At 37.5% G+C, this 13,593-nt stretch overlaps 1 protein-coding gene across 1 annotated transcript in view; it reads left to right on the top strand.

Moving 5' to 3' along the window:
• ANKRD31 (ankyrin repeat domain 31) overlaps positions 1 to 13,593 on the top strand; it is a 131,729-nt gene that overhangs the window by 61,775 nt on the left and 56,361 nt on the right. The window contains exons 16-17 of the mRNA XM_059062738.2: positions 1,604 to 1,741; positions 9,945 to 10,087. Coding sequence (XP_058918721.1) covers positions 1,604 to 1,741; positions 9,945 to 10,087 — 281 coding nt within the window. The remainder of the gene's footprint in view (positions 1 to 1,603; positions 1,742 to 9,944; positions 10,088 to 13,593) is intronic.

Genomic DNA, 13,593 nt, shown 5'->3' with positions numbered 1-13,593 from the left:
TTCTGTGTGAACAATAGGCTGGACTACTTCAGGTTAAATGTTAAGCACCAAAACGTTGATTTAGTAAGAAAAAGTTGATATAGTAAGAGGTAGGAATATTAGGTATACTCTTTGAACCTTCCCCCATTGTCCGCCTGTCATGTAAACTAAAGCCCTTCTTATACATACCTCCTATAGTGGGTTGAATAGTGGTCCCCCAAAACATATGTCCATGTCCTAATCCCTGGAATCTGTGATACTATCTCAATTAAAGAGTGAACATTACCTTGTTTAGAAAAAGAATCTTTGCAGATGTAGTTAAGGATCTTGAGGTGAGGAGGTTGTCTTGGATTTTCCAAATGGGACCCAAATCTTACAACAAGTATCCTTATAAAAGAAAAATGGAGAGAGCTTTGAGACACACAGGAAAGGAGAAGATAATGTGAAGAGCCAGGCAAGGAAACAATGTGGTCAAAAGCCAAGGAAGCTAAGGAATGCTGGTATCCATCAGAAGTTAGAGGAAGCAAGGAAGGATTCTTCCTTAGAGCTTCCAGAGAGAGTGCATCCCTGCTGACACCTTGGTTTTGGACTTCTGGTCTCCAGAACTGAGAGATAATATATTTGTGTTGTGTTAAGCACAACACAACCAGCCAGTTTGTGGTCATTTGTTACAGCTACCACAGGAAACTAATACATTTCTCTAGCAGCAATGAATCATATTTTAATGTAATTTTTTACATGTCTGTCATTCCACTATACTGTAGGCCACTTGGAGAAGAGATAGTGTCTTCTATTTTCTTTATATGATGTTACAAAAAATTTTTTAGTACATCATTTTAGCATAGTTTGGGAAAAAAACTATTCACTGTTTTCCAACTCAAGTCTTACTTGTGATGCAAGGAAAAGATTTTTAAATCTTCAGATAATGATATTGTACTACATTTTCTATGAAAGAAAATGAAATACCCAATAGGCCATAGTTTGGTTCTTGGCATCTTTTGTGATCAGAAACACCCATTGAGATATAAGAATAGTTATAGAAAGAGGATTTTTTTTTTTTTTTTTTTTTTTTTTTGCAGTACGCAGGCCTCTCACTGTTGTGGCCTCTCCCGTTGTGGAGCACAGGCTCCGGACGTGCAGGCTCAGCAGCCATGGCTCACGGGCCCAGCCGCTCCGTGGCATGTGGGATCTTCCCGGACCAGGGCACAAACCCATATCCCCTGCATAGGCACGCAGACTCTCAACCACTGCGCCACCAGGGAAGCCCAAAAGAGGATTTTTATAAAATCACAATTTGGTTTAAGTACATTTTTATCCATTGATAGAGGACTACTGAGAATGAAGTGAGTGTAGAAATGAAGCAAGTTATTATTTGTTTTAATCAAGCATATGATAGAGTGAACAACTGCTAGAGAATTTGAAGTAATGTGATCAGATGCTGTATCAGTTCTTTACAAGTTATATTTTTAAATAGTAACAGCGATGATATTAATTGAGGTATGTTTCTGTGTAGTGCATCCTACTTAGGATGTTTTGAGGAAGTTGCTTTGTATTTTCTAAGATCCTTCATAATAATCAACACTTGGCAGAAAAGAATACTCAGTTTTGCTTGGCAAATTTACAGAAATGAAAACAGCTGGGATCAATAAGAGGAATGCCAGAGGAGAAAGCCGGCTTCATTTGGCTGCCAGAAGAGGAAACTTGTCTCTGGTGAAAGCTCTAATAGAATCTGGAACAGATGTGAATCTAAAAGATAACGCAGGTTTCAATTTTAAATTGTAGTTGTCTTTATAATTTGAACTCACTGATATACACATTTCATCTACCCTCCCCCATTTTGATCTTGGCTGATATATAGCTGCTCACTTTGAAAACCTTTTTTATAATATATTATTATTTAGTTGAATAGTAAGATTTATCTTGGTTCACACCAATTGCTAAAATAACCTTCTCCTTTGAAACAGTTTTTAACATATGTTTGGGAGCATTCAGAGGGAGTATACAGAATTGGAAGGGAAAGAAGCTTTATTTAGACCTTTTCCTTGGAGGCCTTAATATCATTATCTAACTTTGTAGAGAATGCCAAATTTTCCCATTTCCCTGTCCCTTCTTTTCTTTCCTTGTCTATTAATACTGTTCCTTTTTTCTCCCATGTCTTGTTTTTATCTTAAACCTCCATTTTAAAATTGATCTTCTAACATTTTTCTCAAGCACAAAAGAAACTTGTATAAGGAACTCCAGAGGGAAAAAACTCTGATCAAATGTCATTTCAAAGAGAAATGTGACAATACAAGATATGAATAGGAAGGTCAGATGATCTTACTCTATTTTAATATCTGACTTGAAACATTTGACATGATTCATATTTACTCTGGTCCCATTATATCTTATGATGCTCTTTGAGTCTTTTGGCACTTGTATCAACAAATATTTTTGATGAGATTAGTTTGTTTAAAAAAATGAAGCATACTTTTAAATTGAGGTATAGTTGATATATTAGTTTCAGGTGTACAACATAGTGATTCAAAGTTGTAATATTGTACAACTATACCTCAAAAAAATTTTAATTAAAAATAAAACTAAAAAACAAACAAACAAAAAACCCAAAGTTGATAGATTATATTCCACTTAGTTATTGTAAAATATTGGCTATATTCCCTGTGCTGTACAATATATCCTTGTAGCTTATTTATTTTATACATAGTAGTTTGTACCTTTTAATCCCCTACCCCTATCTTACCCCTCCCCTCTTCCCTCTCCCTACTGGTAACCACTAGTTTATTGTCTATATCCATGAATCTGTTTCTGTTTTGCTGAATTTGCTTGTTTCTTTTATTTTTTAGATTCCACAGGTAAGTGATAACATAGAGTATCTTTCTCTGTCTGACTTATTTCACTAAGCATAATACCCTTCAGGTCCATCCATGTTTTTGCACAAGGCAAAATTTCATTCTTTTTATGACCAAGTAGTATTCATGGCATACACACACACACACACACACATACACACCACATCTTTATCCATTCATCTGTTGATGGACACTTAGGTTGCTTATATGTCTTGGCTATTGTAAATAATGTTGCTGTGAACACTGGGGTGCATGTATCTTTTTGAATTAGTGTCTTTGTTTTCTTCAGATATATACCCAGCAGTGGAATTGCTGGATCCTATGATAGTTCTGTTTTTAGTTTTTTGAAAAACCTCCATACTGTTTTCTACAGTTGCTGCACCAATTTACATGCCCAACAGTGTGCAAGGGCTCCCTTTTTTACATATCCTCACCAATATTTGTTAATGGTGTTTTTTTTAAATGATAATCATTCTGACAGAAGTAGGGTAATATCTCATTGTGGCTTTGATTTACACTTTTTTGATGATTAGCAATGTTGAGCATCTTTTCATGTGCCTGTTGGCCATCTGTATGTCTTTGGAAAAATGTCTATTCAGGTCTTCTGCCCTTTTTTTTTTTTTTTTTTTTTTGGCGGTACGCGGGCCTCTCACTGTTGTGGCCTCTCCCATTGCGGAGCACAGGCTCCAGACGCGCAGGCTCAGTGGCCATGGCTCACGGGGCCCAGCCACTCCATGGCATGAGTGCTTCCTGGATCAGGGCACGAACCCGTGTCTCCTGCATCGGCAGGCGGACTCTCAACCACTGCGCCACCAGGGAAGCCCCGTGTGCCCATTTTTTGACTGGCATGTTTCTTTTATTGGTTTTGAATTCTATGAGCTGTTTATGTATTTTGGATATTAACCCCTTATTGGTCATGTCATTTGCAAATATTTCCTCCCATATTCAGTAGATTTTCTTTTCGTTTTGTCAGTGGTTTCCTTTGCTGTGCAAAAGCGTTTAAGTTTAACTGGGTCCCATTTGTTTATTTTTTATTTTGTTTCCTTTGCCATAGGAGACAGATCCAATACAATGTTGCTATGATTTATGTCAGAGTATTCTGTCTATGTTTTCTTCTAGGAGTTTTATTGTTTCCAGTCTTACATTTAGTTCTTTAGTCCATTTTGAGTTTATGTTTGTATAGATGTGAGAAATGTTCTAATTTCTTTCTTTTACATGTAGCTCTTCAGTTTTCCCAGCACAACTTATTGAAGAAACTGTCTTTTCTCCATTGTTTATTCTTGCCTCCTTTGTCATAGATTAATTGACATAAATGTGTAGATTTATTTCTGGGCTCTCTATCCTGTTCCATTGATCTGTGTGCCAGTATGAGACTGTTTTGATTACTGTAGCTTTGTAGTATAGTCTGAAATCAGGGAGTGTGATTCCTCCAGCTCTGGTCTTCTTTCTTGAGATTGTTTAGGCTATTTGAGGTCTTTTGTGCTACAGTACAAGTTTTAAAATTATTTATTCTAGTTCTGTGTAAAATGCCATTGGTATTATGATAGTAACTACATTGAATCTGTAGATTGCCTTGGGTAGTACGGTCATTTTAACAATATTCTTCTAATCCATGAACACAGTATATCTTGTCTGTCCATGTGTGTGTGTCATCTTCAGTTTTTTTTTTTTATCACTGTCTTATAATTTTCTGAGTACAGCTCTTTTACCTCCTTAGGTAGATTTATCCCCAGGTATTTTAGTCTTTTTGATGGAGTTGAAAATGAGAAGGTTCCTTAATTTCGCTTTCTGATAATTTGTTGTTAGTGTATAGAAATACAACAGATTTCTGTATGTTAATTTTATATCTTGCAACTTAACTGAATTTATTGATATGCTCTAGTAGTTTTTTGGTGGTATCTTTAGGATTTTTCTATGTATAGTACCATGTCATCTGCAAAGAGTGACAGTTTTACTTCTTCCTTTCCAATTTGGATTCCTTTTATTTCTTTTTCTTGTCTCATTGGTGTGGCTAGGCCTTCTAATACTGTGTTGAGTAAAAGTGACAAGAGTGGGCATCCTTGTCTTGTTCCTGATATTAGAGGAAATGCTTCCAGCTTTTCACATTGAACATGATTTTAGCTGTGGGCTTATCATATATGGTCTTTATATGTGGAAGTATTTTCGCTCTATATCTGGTTTGTGGAGAGTTTTTTTCAAAATGGATATTGGATTTTATCCAAAGCTTTTTCTGTGTCTGTGGAGATGATCATATGATTTTTATTCTTCAGTTTGTTAACATTATGTATCACATTGAATGATTTGTGGATATTGAGTCATCCTTGCATCCCTGGGATAAATCCCACTTAATCATGGTGTATGATGTTTTTAATGTATTGTTGGATTCTGTTTGCTAATATTTTGTTGAAGATTTTTGCATCTATGTTCATCAGTGATATTGGCCTGTAATTTTCTTCTTTTGTGTGATATCTTTCTTTGGTGTCAAGGAGATGCTGGCCTTGTAGAATGAATTTGGAAGTGTTTCTTCCTCTGCAATTTTTGGAATAGTTTGAGCAGGATAGGTGTTAATTCTTCTCTAAATATTTGGTAGAATTCACCTGTGAAGCCATCTGGACTTTGGTTCATTTGGGGTTTTTCATTACTGATTCAATTTCATTACTGGTAAGTTATCTGTTCCTATTTTCTATTTCTTCCTGATTCAGTCTTAGGATACTATACATTTCTAGGAATTTGTCCATTTCTTGTAGGTTGTCCTTTTTATTGGCATATAGTTGTTTGTAGTAATCTTTTATGATCCTTTGTATTTCTGTGGTGTCCATTGTAACTTCTTTTTCATTTCTGATTTTATTGATTTGGGCCCTCTCTCTTTTTTTGTTGGTGAGTATGGCCAAAGTGTTGTCAATTTTATTTTTCAAAGAACCAGCTCTTAGTTTCATTGATCTTTTCTGTTTTTTTAGCCTCTATTTAATTTATTTCTGCTGTGATCTTTATGATTTCTTTCCTTCTACTAACTTTCAGGTTTTTTGTTCTTTTTCTCTAGTTCCTTTGGGTGTAAGTTTAGATTGTTCATTTGAGATTTTTCTTGTTTCCTGAGGTAATCTTTTTTTTTTAACATCTTTATTGGAGTTTAATTGCTTTACAACGGTGTGTTAGTTTCTGCTGTATAACAAATTGCATCAGCTATACATAAACATATATCCCCATATCTCCTCCCTCTTGCATCTCCCTTCCACCCTCCCTATCCCACCCCTCTAGGTGGACACAAAGCACTGAGCTGATCTCCCTGTGCTATGCGGCTGCTTCCCACTAGCTATCTATGTTACATTTGGTAGTGTATATATGTCCATGCCACTCTCACTTCATCCCAGCTTAACGTTCCCCCTCCCCATGTCCTCAAGCCCATTCTCTATGTCTGCCTCTTTATTCCTGTCCTACCCCTAGGTTCTTCACAACCTTTTTTTTTTTGGGAATCCATATATATGTGTTAGTGTATGGTATTTGTTTTCCTGTTTCTGACTTACTTCACTCCTAAGGAAATCTTGTATCATTGTAAACTTCTCTCTTAGAACTGCTGTTCCTGCATCCCATAGATTTTGGATCATTGTGTTCTCATTTTCATTTGTCTCTAGGTATTTGTTGCTTTTTCCTTTGATTTCTTCAGTGATCCGTTGGTTGTTTAGTAGTATGTTGTTTAGCTTCCATGTGTTTGTGTTTTTTGCAGTTTTGTTCTTTTAGTTGATTTTCTAGTCTCATAGTGTTGTGGTCAGAAAAGATGCTCAACACGATTTCAATTTTCTTATATTTACCAGTTCTTGTTTTGTGGCCTAGCATGTGACCTATCCTGGAGACTGTTCCTTATGCACTTGAAAAGAATGTGTATTCTGCTGCTTTTGGATGGAATGTTTTATATATATCAGTTAAGTTCATTTGGTATAATGTGTCATTTAAGGCCAGTTTTTCATGGATGATCTGTCCATTGATGAAAGTGGGGTCTTAAAGTCCCCTACTGTGTTCCTGTCAATTTCTCCTTTTATGTCTGTTAATATTTGCTTTATGTATTTAGGTGGCCCTATATTGGGTGGAAATATATTTAAAATCATTATACCTTCATCTTGGATTGATTCCTTGATCATTATGTAATGTCCTTCTTTGTCTCTGTTAACAGTTTTTGTTTTAAAGTCTATTTAGTGTCTGATACAGATATTATTACCCCAGTTTGCTTTTTGTTTCCATTTTCATGGAATACCTTTTTCCATCCCCTCACTTTCAGTCTGTGTGTGTCTTTAGATATCAAGTGAGTCTCTTGTAGGCAGCATATATATGGGTCTTGTTCTTGTATCCATTCAGGCACTCTGTGTCTTTTCATTGGAGCATTTAGTCCATTTACATTTAAAGTAATTGTTGATATGTATGTACTTATTGCCATTGTATTCATGGTTTGGGAGTTATTTTTGTAATTCTTTTTTATTCCTTTCTTCTTTTGTTCTCTTGTGATTTTATGATTATCTTTAATGTTATGTTTGGTTTCCATTCTCTTTTTTGCATGTGGCTTTATTATAGATTTTTGATTTGTGGTTACCATGAGTTTTATTTATATATGCGTGTGTGTGTATATATATATATATATATATATATATATATATATATGATTATTTTAACTTGCTGATCTCTTAATTTCAGATACATTTTAACAACCCTGCATTTTTACTCTCCTCACCTCACAATTATTGTTTTCAACATCGTATTTTTCATGTATTTGTTTTGTGTATTCCTTAATTGCTTATTGTGGATATAGATGGTTTTACTACTTTTGTCCTTTAACCTTCCTAATAGTTTTGTACCCAGTTGACTTACTACCTTTACTGTATATTTGCCTTTACTGATGAACTTTTTCTTTTGTGATATTCATGTTTCCAGTTGTGACCTTTTCCTTTTTGCTTAGAGGAGTTCCTTTAACATTTCACATAAAGCTGGTTTGGTGGTGCTGAACTCTTAGCTCTTGCTTGTCTGTACAACTTTTGATATCATCATCAAATTTGAATAAGAGCCTGGCTGGGTAGAGTTTTTTTTTTTTTTTTTTTTTTTTGCGGTACGCGGGCCTCTCTCTGTTGTGGCCTCTCCCGTGGTGGAGCACAGGCTCCGGACGCGCAGGCTCAGCGGCCATGGCTCACGGGCCCAGCCGCTCCGCGGCATGTGGGATCTTCCCGGACCGGGGCACGAACCCGCGTCCCCTGCATCGGCAGGCGGACTCTCAACCACTGCGCCACCAGGGAAGCCCGGTAGAGTATTTTTTGTTGTACATTTTTCCCTTTCATCACTTTAAATATATGCTGCCAGTACCTTCTGAGCTGCATAGTTCTGTTGCAAAGTCAGCTGAAAGCCTTATAGGTGTTCCCTTGTATGTTATTTGTTGCTTTTCCCTTCCTGCTCTTGATATTCTCTCTTTATCTTTTAATTTTTCCATTTAAATCACAGTGTATCTTAATGTGGTCCTCTTTATGTTGATCCTGTTTGGGACTGTCTGTGCTTCCTGGACCTGGATGTCTCTTTCCTTTCCCAGATTAGGGGAGTTTTCAGATTATCATGTTTTAAAATATGCTTTCCATCCCTTTCTCTCTCTCCTTCTTCTTCTGGGACTCCTATAATGAAAATGTTGGTACACTTGATATTGTTCCAGAGAGCTCTTAAACTGTCCTCACTTCTTGATTTCCACTACTCTGTATTCCAGCTTGCTGATTCGTTCCTATATACATCATTTAGTGTACTGTTAATTCTTTTTAATGTATTTTTCATTTCAGTTATTGTATTCTTCATCTGTTTGGCTGTTCTTTATGTTTTCTAACTCTTCGTTAAAAACTTCTAACTTCTCTGTTCATCCGGTCTTTTCCAAAGTTCTTTTGTTATCCTTACAGTCATTACCTTGAATTCTTTCTCAGGTAGATTTCCTATCTCCACTTAGTTCTTCTTCTGAGGTTTTATCTTGTTCCTTTGTTTTGAACATGCTCCTCTATTGCCTCATTTTGCTTAACTCGTTATTTCTATGTATCTGGTAGGCTTGTTACATATTGCAGTCTTGGAGAAGTAGCCTTTTATAGGAAATGTCTTAAGCTTCCAGGAATTCACTCCCCTCTGATCACTAGAGCTGTATGTTCTAGGGGTGCCCCCTAGGTGGGCTGCATGGGTCCTCCTGTTCTGGTAGGCTGACTACTGTGTGTGGTCTTGTGGGCTTGGCTGGCCCCCAGTACAGTTGGTTGCCAGGCCCTGCTTTGTGTGGAGGCTGCTGGCCCCTGGTTGGTGGGGCTAGGTCACAAGGTGGCTGGCTGCTAAACCCCAGGGGACCCCAGGGCTAGTGCTGGCTCACTGATGGGCAGGGTCTGGATATAGGAGATCCCAGGGCTAGTACCCATCTGCCAGTGGGTGAAGCTAGTTCTTGGGACCAGTGCCAGCCCACTGGCAAGCAGAGCCAGGTCCTGGGGTCTGGCTTCAAGACCCAGGCGTCCCAGAGCTCGTGTTGGACTGCTGGTGAGTGGGGCCAGTTCCTGATACAGGTGGCTGTGGGGTTCAGTGTGTCCTAAAGTTTGTGTTGGCCTACTGCTAGGCAGAGCTTGGACCCAGCTGGTCCTAGGGTTGGTGCTGGCCTGCCCGTGGGTTGGCTGACTCCTGCCACAGTAGGCTGTGGGGCTGTAGTTGTCCTGGGGCTGGTGTCCACCCACTGTGGGTGAGGCTGTTCCTGAGGCTAGAGCAGCCTTGCTGGTACACAGACCTGGGGCCCAAGGGTTTCTCAGCTGGTGCCTGCCCACTGGTGGGTGGAACTGGGTGCCAGCGTCCCTGGCTTTGGGACCGTGTGCGTCCTGGGTCTAGTGTTTGTGCACTGGTGGGCGAGTCTGGATCCTGGGCCCTCTGGTGGACAGGGCCATGTCCAGGGACAGCTCTGGGCTCAGGGATCTTAAGGTAGCTTGTTTTCAATATTATTTCTTGTCCAGTACTTAGTACATACATTTGGATCAATAAAGTTAATAATTCCATTAGTGCAAAAATAAACTTAGTAATGAACATACTACTTGAATACTGATTTATAAGCAGCTTGTTTTGTTTTTTTCTTTTTTCCTTTTTTAGGTTGGACACCACTTCATGAGGCAGCTAGTACGGGATGTAATGATATAATTGTAGAGTTGTTAAAAGCTAGTGCTAATGTTAATTGTGAAAATGTACATGGAATTCTGCCCTTACATGATGCTGTTGCAAACAACCATTTAAAGGTATAGTACACATCAGATTAGGTTCCTATTTCTTTTTCTTTAAAAAGTGAGTGAAGACAGTGAAGATATTTTAAATTGCAAACTAAAATGATTCCTTAAAACAAATGATTTTTAAAAACTGCTTAAAAGTACAAATGAATATGATATTACATATAGATTAGAAAACCAGTGTATTTCCTAATGAATCATTTTTCCATTGTCTCTTCATCATGTAATCATGTAAGTGAGAATAAAATGAAAGGGCTAGAAGTAAACACAGCCTATTAATATAATACATTCCAATTTTAATTGCATTAAATGCTTTGTTGTTGTGTATAAAAGAGTGATGATATATAGTGACAGCCATCACTATATAGTGATGATATATGTGACAGCCAGATGTTTTTTAAACTTGAAATTTCTCAGTGGATTTGAAGTTTCAAAGAAATGGGTAAAAGCTCAAGTTGCTTGTTTCCTTGGGGGTTCTTATATTTTTTCTCCTTTGTTTTGTTTTTTTTTTTAATCAGATAGCTATGGTAAAAATATCACAAGAGAAAATTACCAGGGTAATTATTTCAGTAACACTCAATTTCAAATCTAGACTTTAAAATTCTCCAGATTTTTAAACTCATCTTTTTTGTTTGACAAGCCTTAGGAGAAGATTTGTCAGTAGGCAATATAAACTTCAGGAATAATTATTGGCTTTGAAAAATAGTTAAGGAAACTACCAGCAACAACAACAATAAAAAACCAAGGTTCAGGGCTTCCCTGGTGGCGCAGTGGTTGAGAGTCCGCCTGCCGATGCAGGGGACACAGGTTCGTGCCCCGGTCCGGGAGGATCCCGCATGCCGCAGAGCCTCTGGGCCCGTGAGCCATGGCCGCTGGGCCTGTGCGTCCGGAAACTGTGCTTCGCCACGGGAGAGGCCACAGCAGTGAGAGGCCTGCATACCGCAAAAAACAACAACAACAAAAAAAAACCAAGGTTCATATAAAAAATTCCTTGGATCGCTCACTAAAACTACTTTATCTGTCTCTAGGTATTTTTAGTAGCTTGGTAATTTTATTTAATTTTATGAAAATAAAATTTTCATTAAAAAAATTTTCATAAAAAAAAATTTTTCATAAAAAAAATTTTCATAAAAATTTTCATATAGACTGTTTTCAGTCTATAGTCCTGTGAAAGAATAGTATTGAATTTATGATTTGCAGAGATAAGAGACATAAACTAATGATTAAGAATAATACCAAATGGGTGGGCTAATGTCCAGGGAGGCTTCTTTTGATCAAAGAAGCTCTTTGACCTTTAAGATATTTAAACTAAAAAAGAATTGACAAAGTCTCAAAGTTATGTCCTCATGCAATGGAAGAAAGCAAACAGGAAGGGTCATTGAAGTGATGAACTTACTGGTTATATGTACAGGGAAAAGGTTACTTAAAGTGAAACCACTTAAATAAGGGCCAAAATTTCATAGTGGGAAAATCAGGAATTTAGACATTATCCTGAAAAATGCAATATAAACAAAATAAGGGGTTTCCCAATACCACCCCTATACTTGGAAATTTGTTAGAAGGTGCTACAGAGCTCAGCGTATGATTGTATTCATAACTAAGATTTATTACAGCAGTATAGTAAGGATACACAGGGGGATCATCAGAGAAAAAGGTGGAGTCTGAGGTATCCATGTGCAGTCTGTACTATGCACTTTTCCTTATGAGAGGTCACATACAGTTTGTTTTTCCCTCAGCAGTGAAAATGTAGCAACGAAAGTGCAATGCTTCTGTCCAGGGAAGCTCATTAGAAACTCAGTGTTCAAGATTTATATTGAGGGCTGGTCATGTAGGCACCATCTGCCTAACACATAGCAAGATTCCATACTCCCGGAAGCATAAACCACATTGCTTGTGTAGACAGTTTAAGCACAGAGAGCCACTCTTATCAATTAGGGAAAGTTTTAAATCAGTGTAGGGCACTGTTTACCAGCCAAGTTCACAGATGCCAGCTATAGACCAACCTAGCAAGCAGCCTTTCTAGATAGCAGTTTTAGGCCTGCTATGTTAGCTCCTTTCTAAATAATATTATATTTAGTTTCTAATTGAAATACATACTGATTTCTGGAATAGCAAAAACAGAATAATGTATGTTTTCTTGGCCTAGCTTTTCTGGCAAAATAGTATGACAGCACATAGGACATCCTTTATCTCACAGTTGGTTTTTTGCATCATGACCTCAGGTAAGGTCTTTTTTCGAAAAATTTTGAGAGGTACCACAAGTTTTCCCTAGGTCCTGTATTAATCCATTCATATTCAAATTTTTTCTTTTTTTTAGGTTAACAGTTTTACCTCTAAGTTTCTCATTTATCAGTTGCTTCAAAGGTGCTTCAAGCATTTCTACAATATTATTTTAATATATGACTTCAGGAAATCCTACATCTTTAATTTTGACTTTGTAATCAATTTGTAGTGTATTTCCATTTTATTGTTGCCTATTTACAATATCAGGGACCAGTGGTAAATTGACCAAAACTCAAGATAAAGATGTTGACTTGATGGATGGAAAAAAATGCCATGTTATTGAGCAGAGAGGGATGTTTGATTAGATCAGATTTTTTAAGTAGCCTTCATAAGTGATAATTTTCCTATTTTGAAGACTGTAGCTTGCCTCATAGAAATTTGGTAACTTCAAGGGTTAGAGAAAATGATAACTCAGATGTAGAGGGTCTTCTGTAAAGATAAATTCCAAGAACTGAAAATTCACCACAGGAAATAGCAGAAAAGGAGCTTGACAAAGCACCAAACTGGATTTTAGAGAACTTGAGTTCTAGGCCTAGTTCTGCTGCTTGAAAAAGATAGATATCTTTATCCCTGAAATAAGGAATTTGATCTAGAGCTGTACTGTCCTATACTGTAGCCACTAACCACATGGGGCTATTTAAATTTAAATTACTTAAAATTAATTAAATTTTAAAAATTCAATTCTTGGACTTCCCTGGCAGTCCATTGGTTAAGACTTTACCTTCCAATGTAGGGGTTGCAGGGCTGGTCGGGGAGGTAAGATCCCACGTGCCTTGTGGCCAAAAAACCAAAACATAAAACAGAAGCAATACTGTAACATTCAATAAAGACTTTTAAAATGGTCTGCATCAAAAAAAAAAAATCTCAAAAAAAAAATTCAGGGACTTCTCTGGTGGTCCAGTGGGTTAAGATTCTGCCCTCCCAATGCAGGGGGCCTGGGTTTGATCCCTTGTCAGGGAACTAGATCCCGCATGCATGCCACAGCTAAGACTTTGCATGCCACGACTAAGAGTCCTCATGCCACAAACTAAAAGATCCCACACGCTGCAATGAAGGTCCAGCCCGCAGCAACAAAGAACCCTAGTGCCGCAACTAAGACCAGGAGCAGCCTAAATAAATAAATAAATAAATTTTGGCGGGGGAAGTTTCAATTCTTCGGTTGCATTAGTCACATTTGAAGTACTCAATAGCTACATGTGGCAGTGTCTCCCGTATTAGGCAGTATAGATTAGAAC

Source organism: Kogia breviceps, chromosome 4, assembly GCF_026419965.1.
Source record: "Kogia breviceps isolate mKogBre1 chromosome 4, mKogBre1 haplotype 1, whole genome shotgun sequence".
Lineage (NCBI taxonomy): Eukaryota > Metazoa > Chordata > Mammalia > Artiodactyla > Physeteridae > Kogia > Kogia breviceps.
Note: the sequence above shows the minus strand (reverse complement) of the source record. Positions and strands in the feature narration are given on the sequence as shown.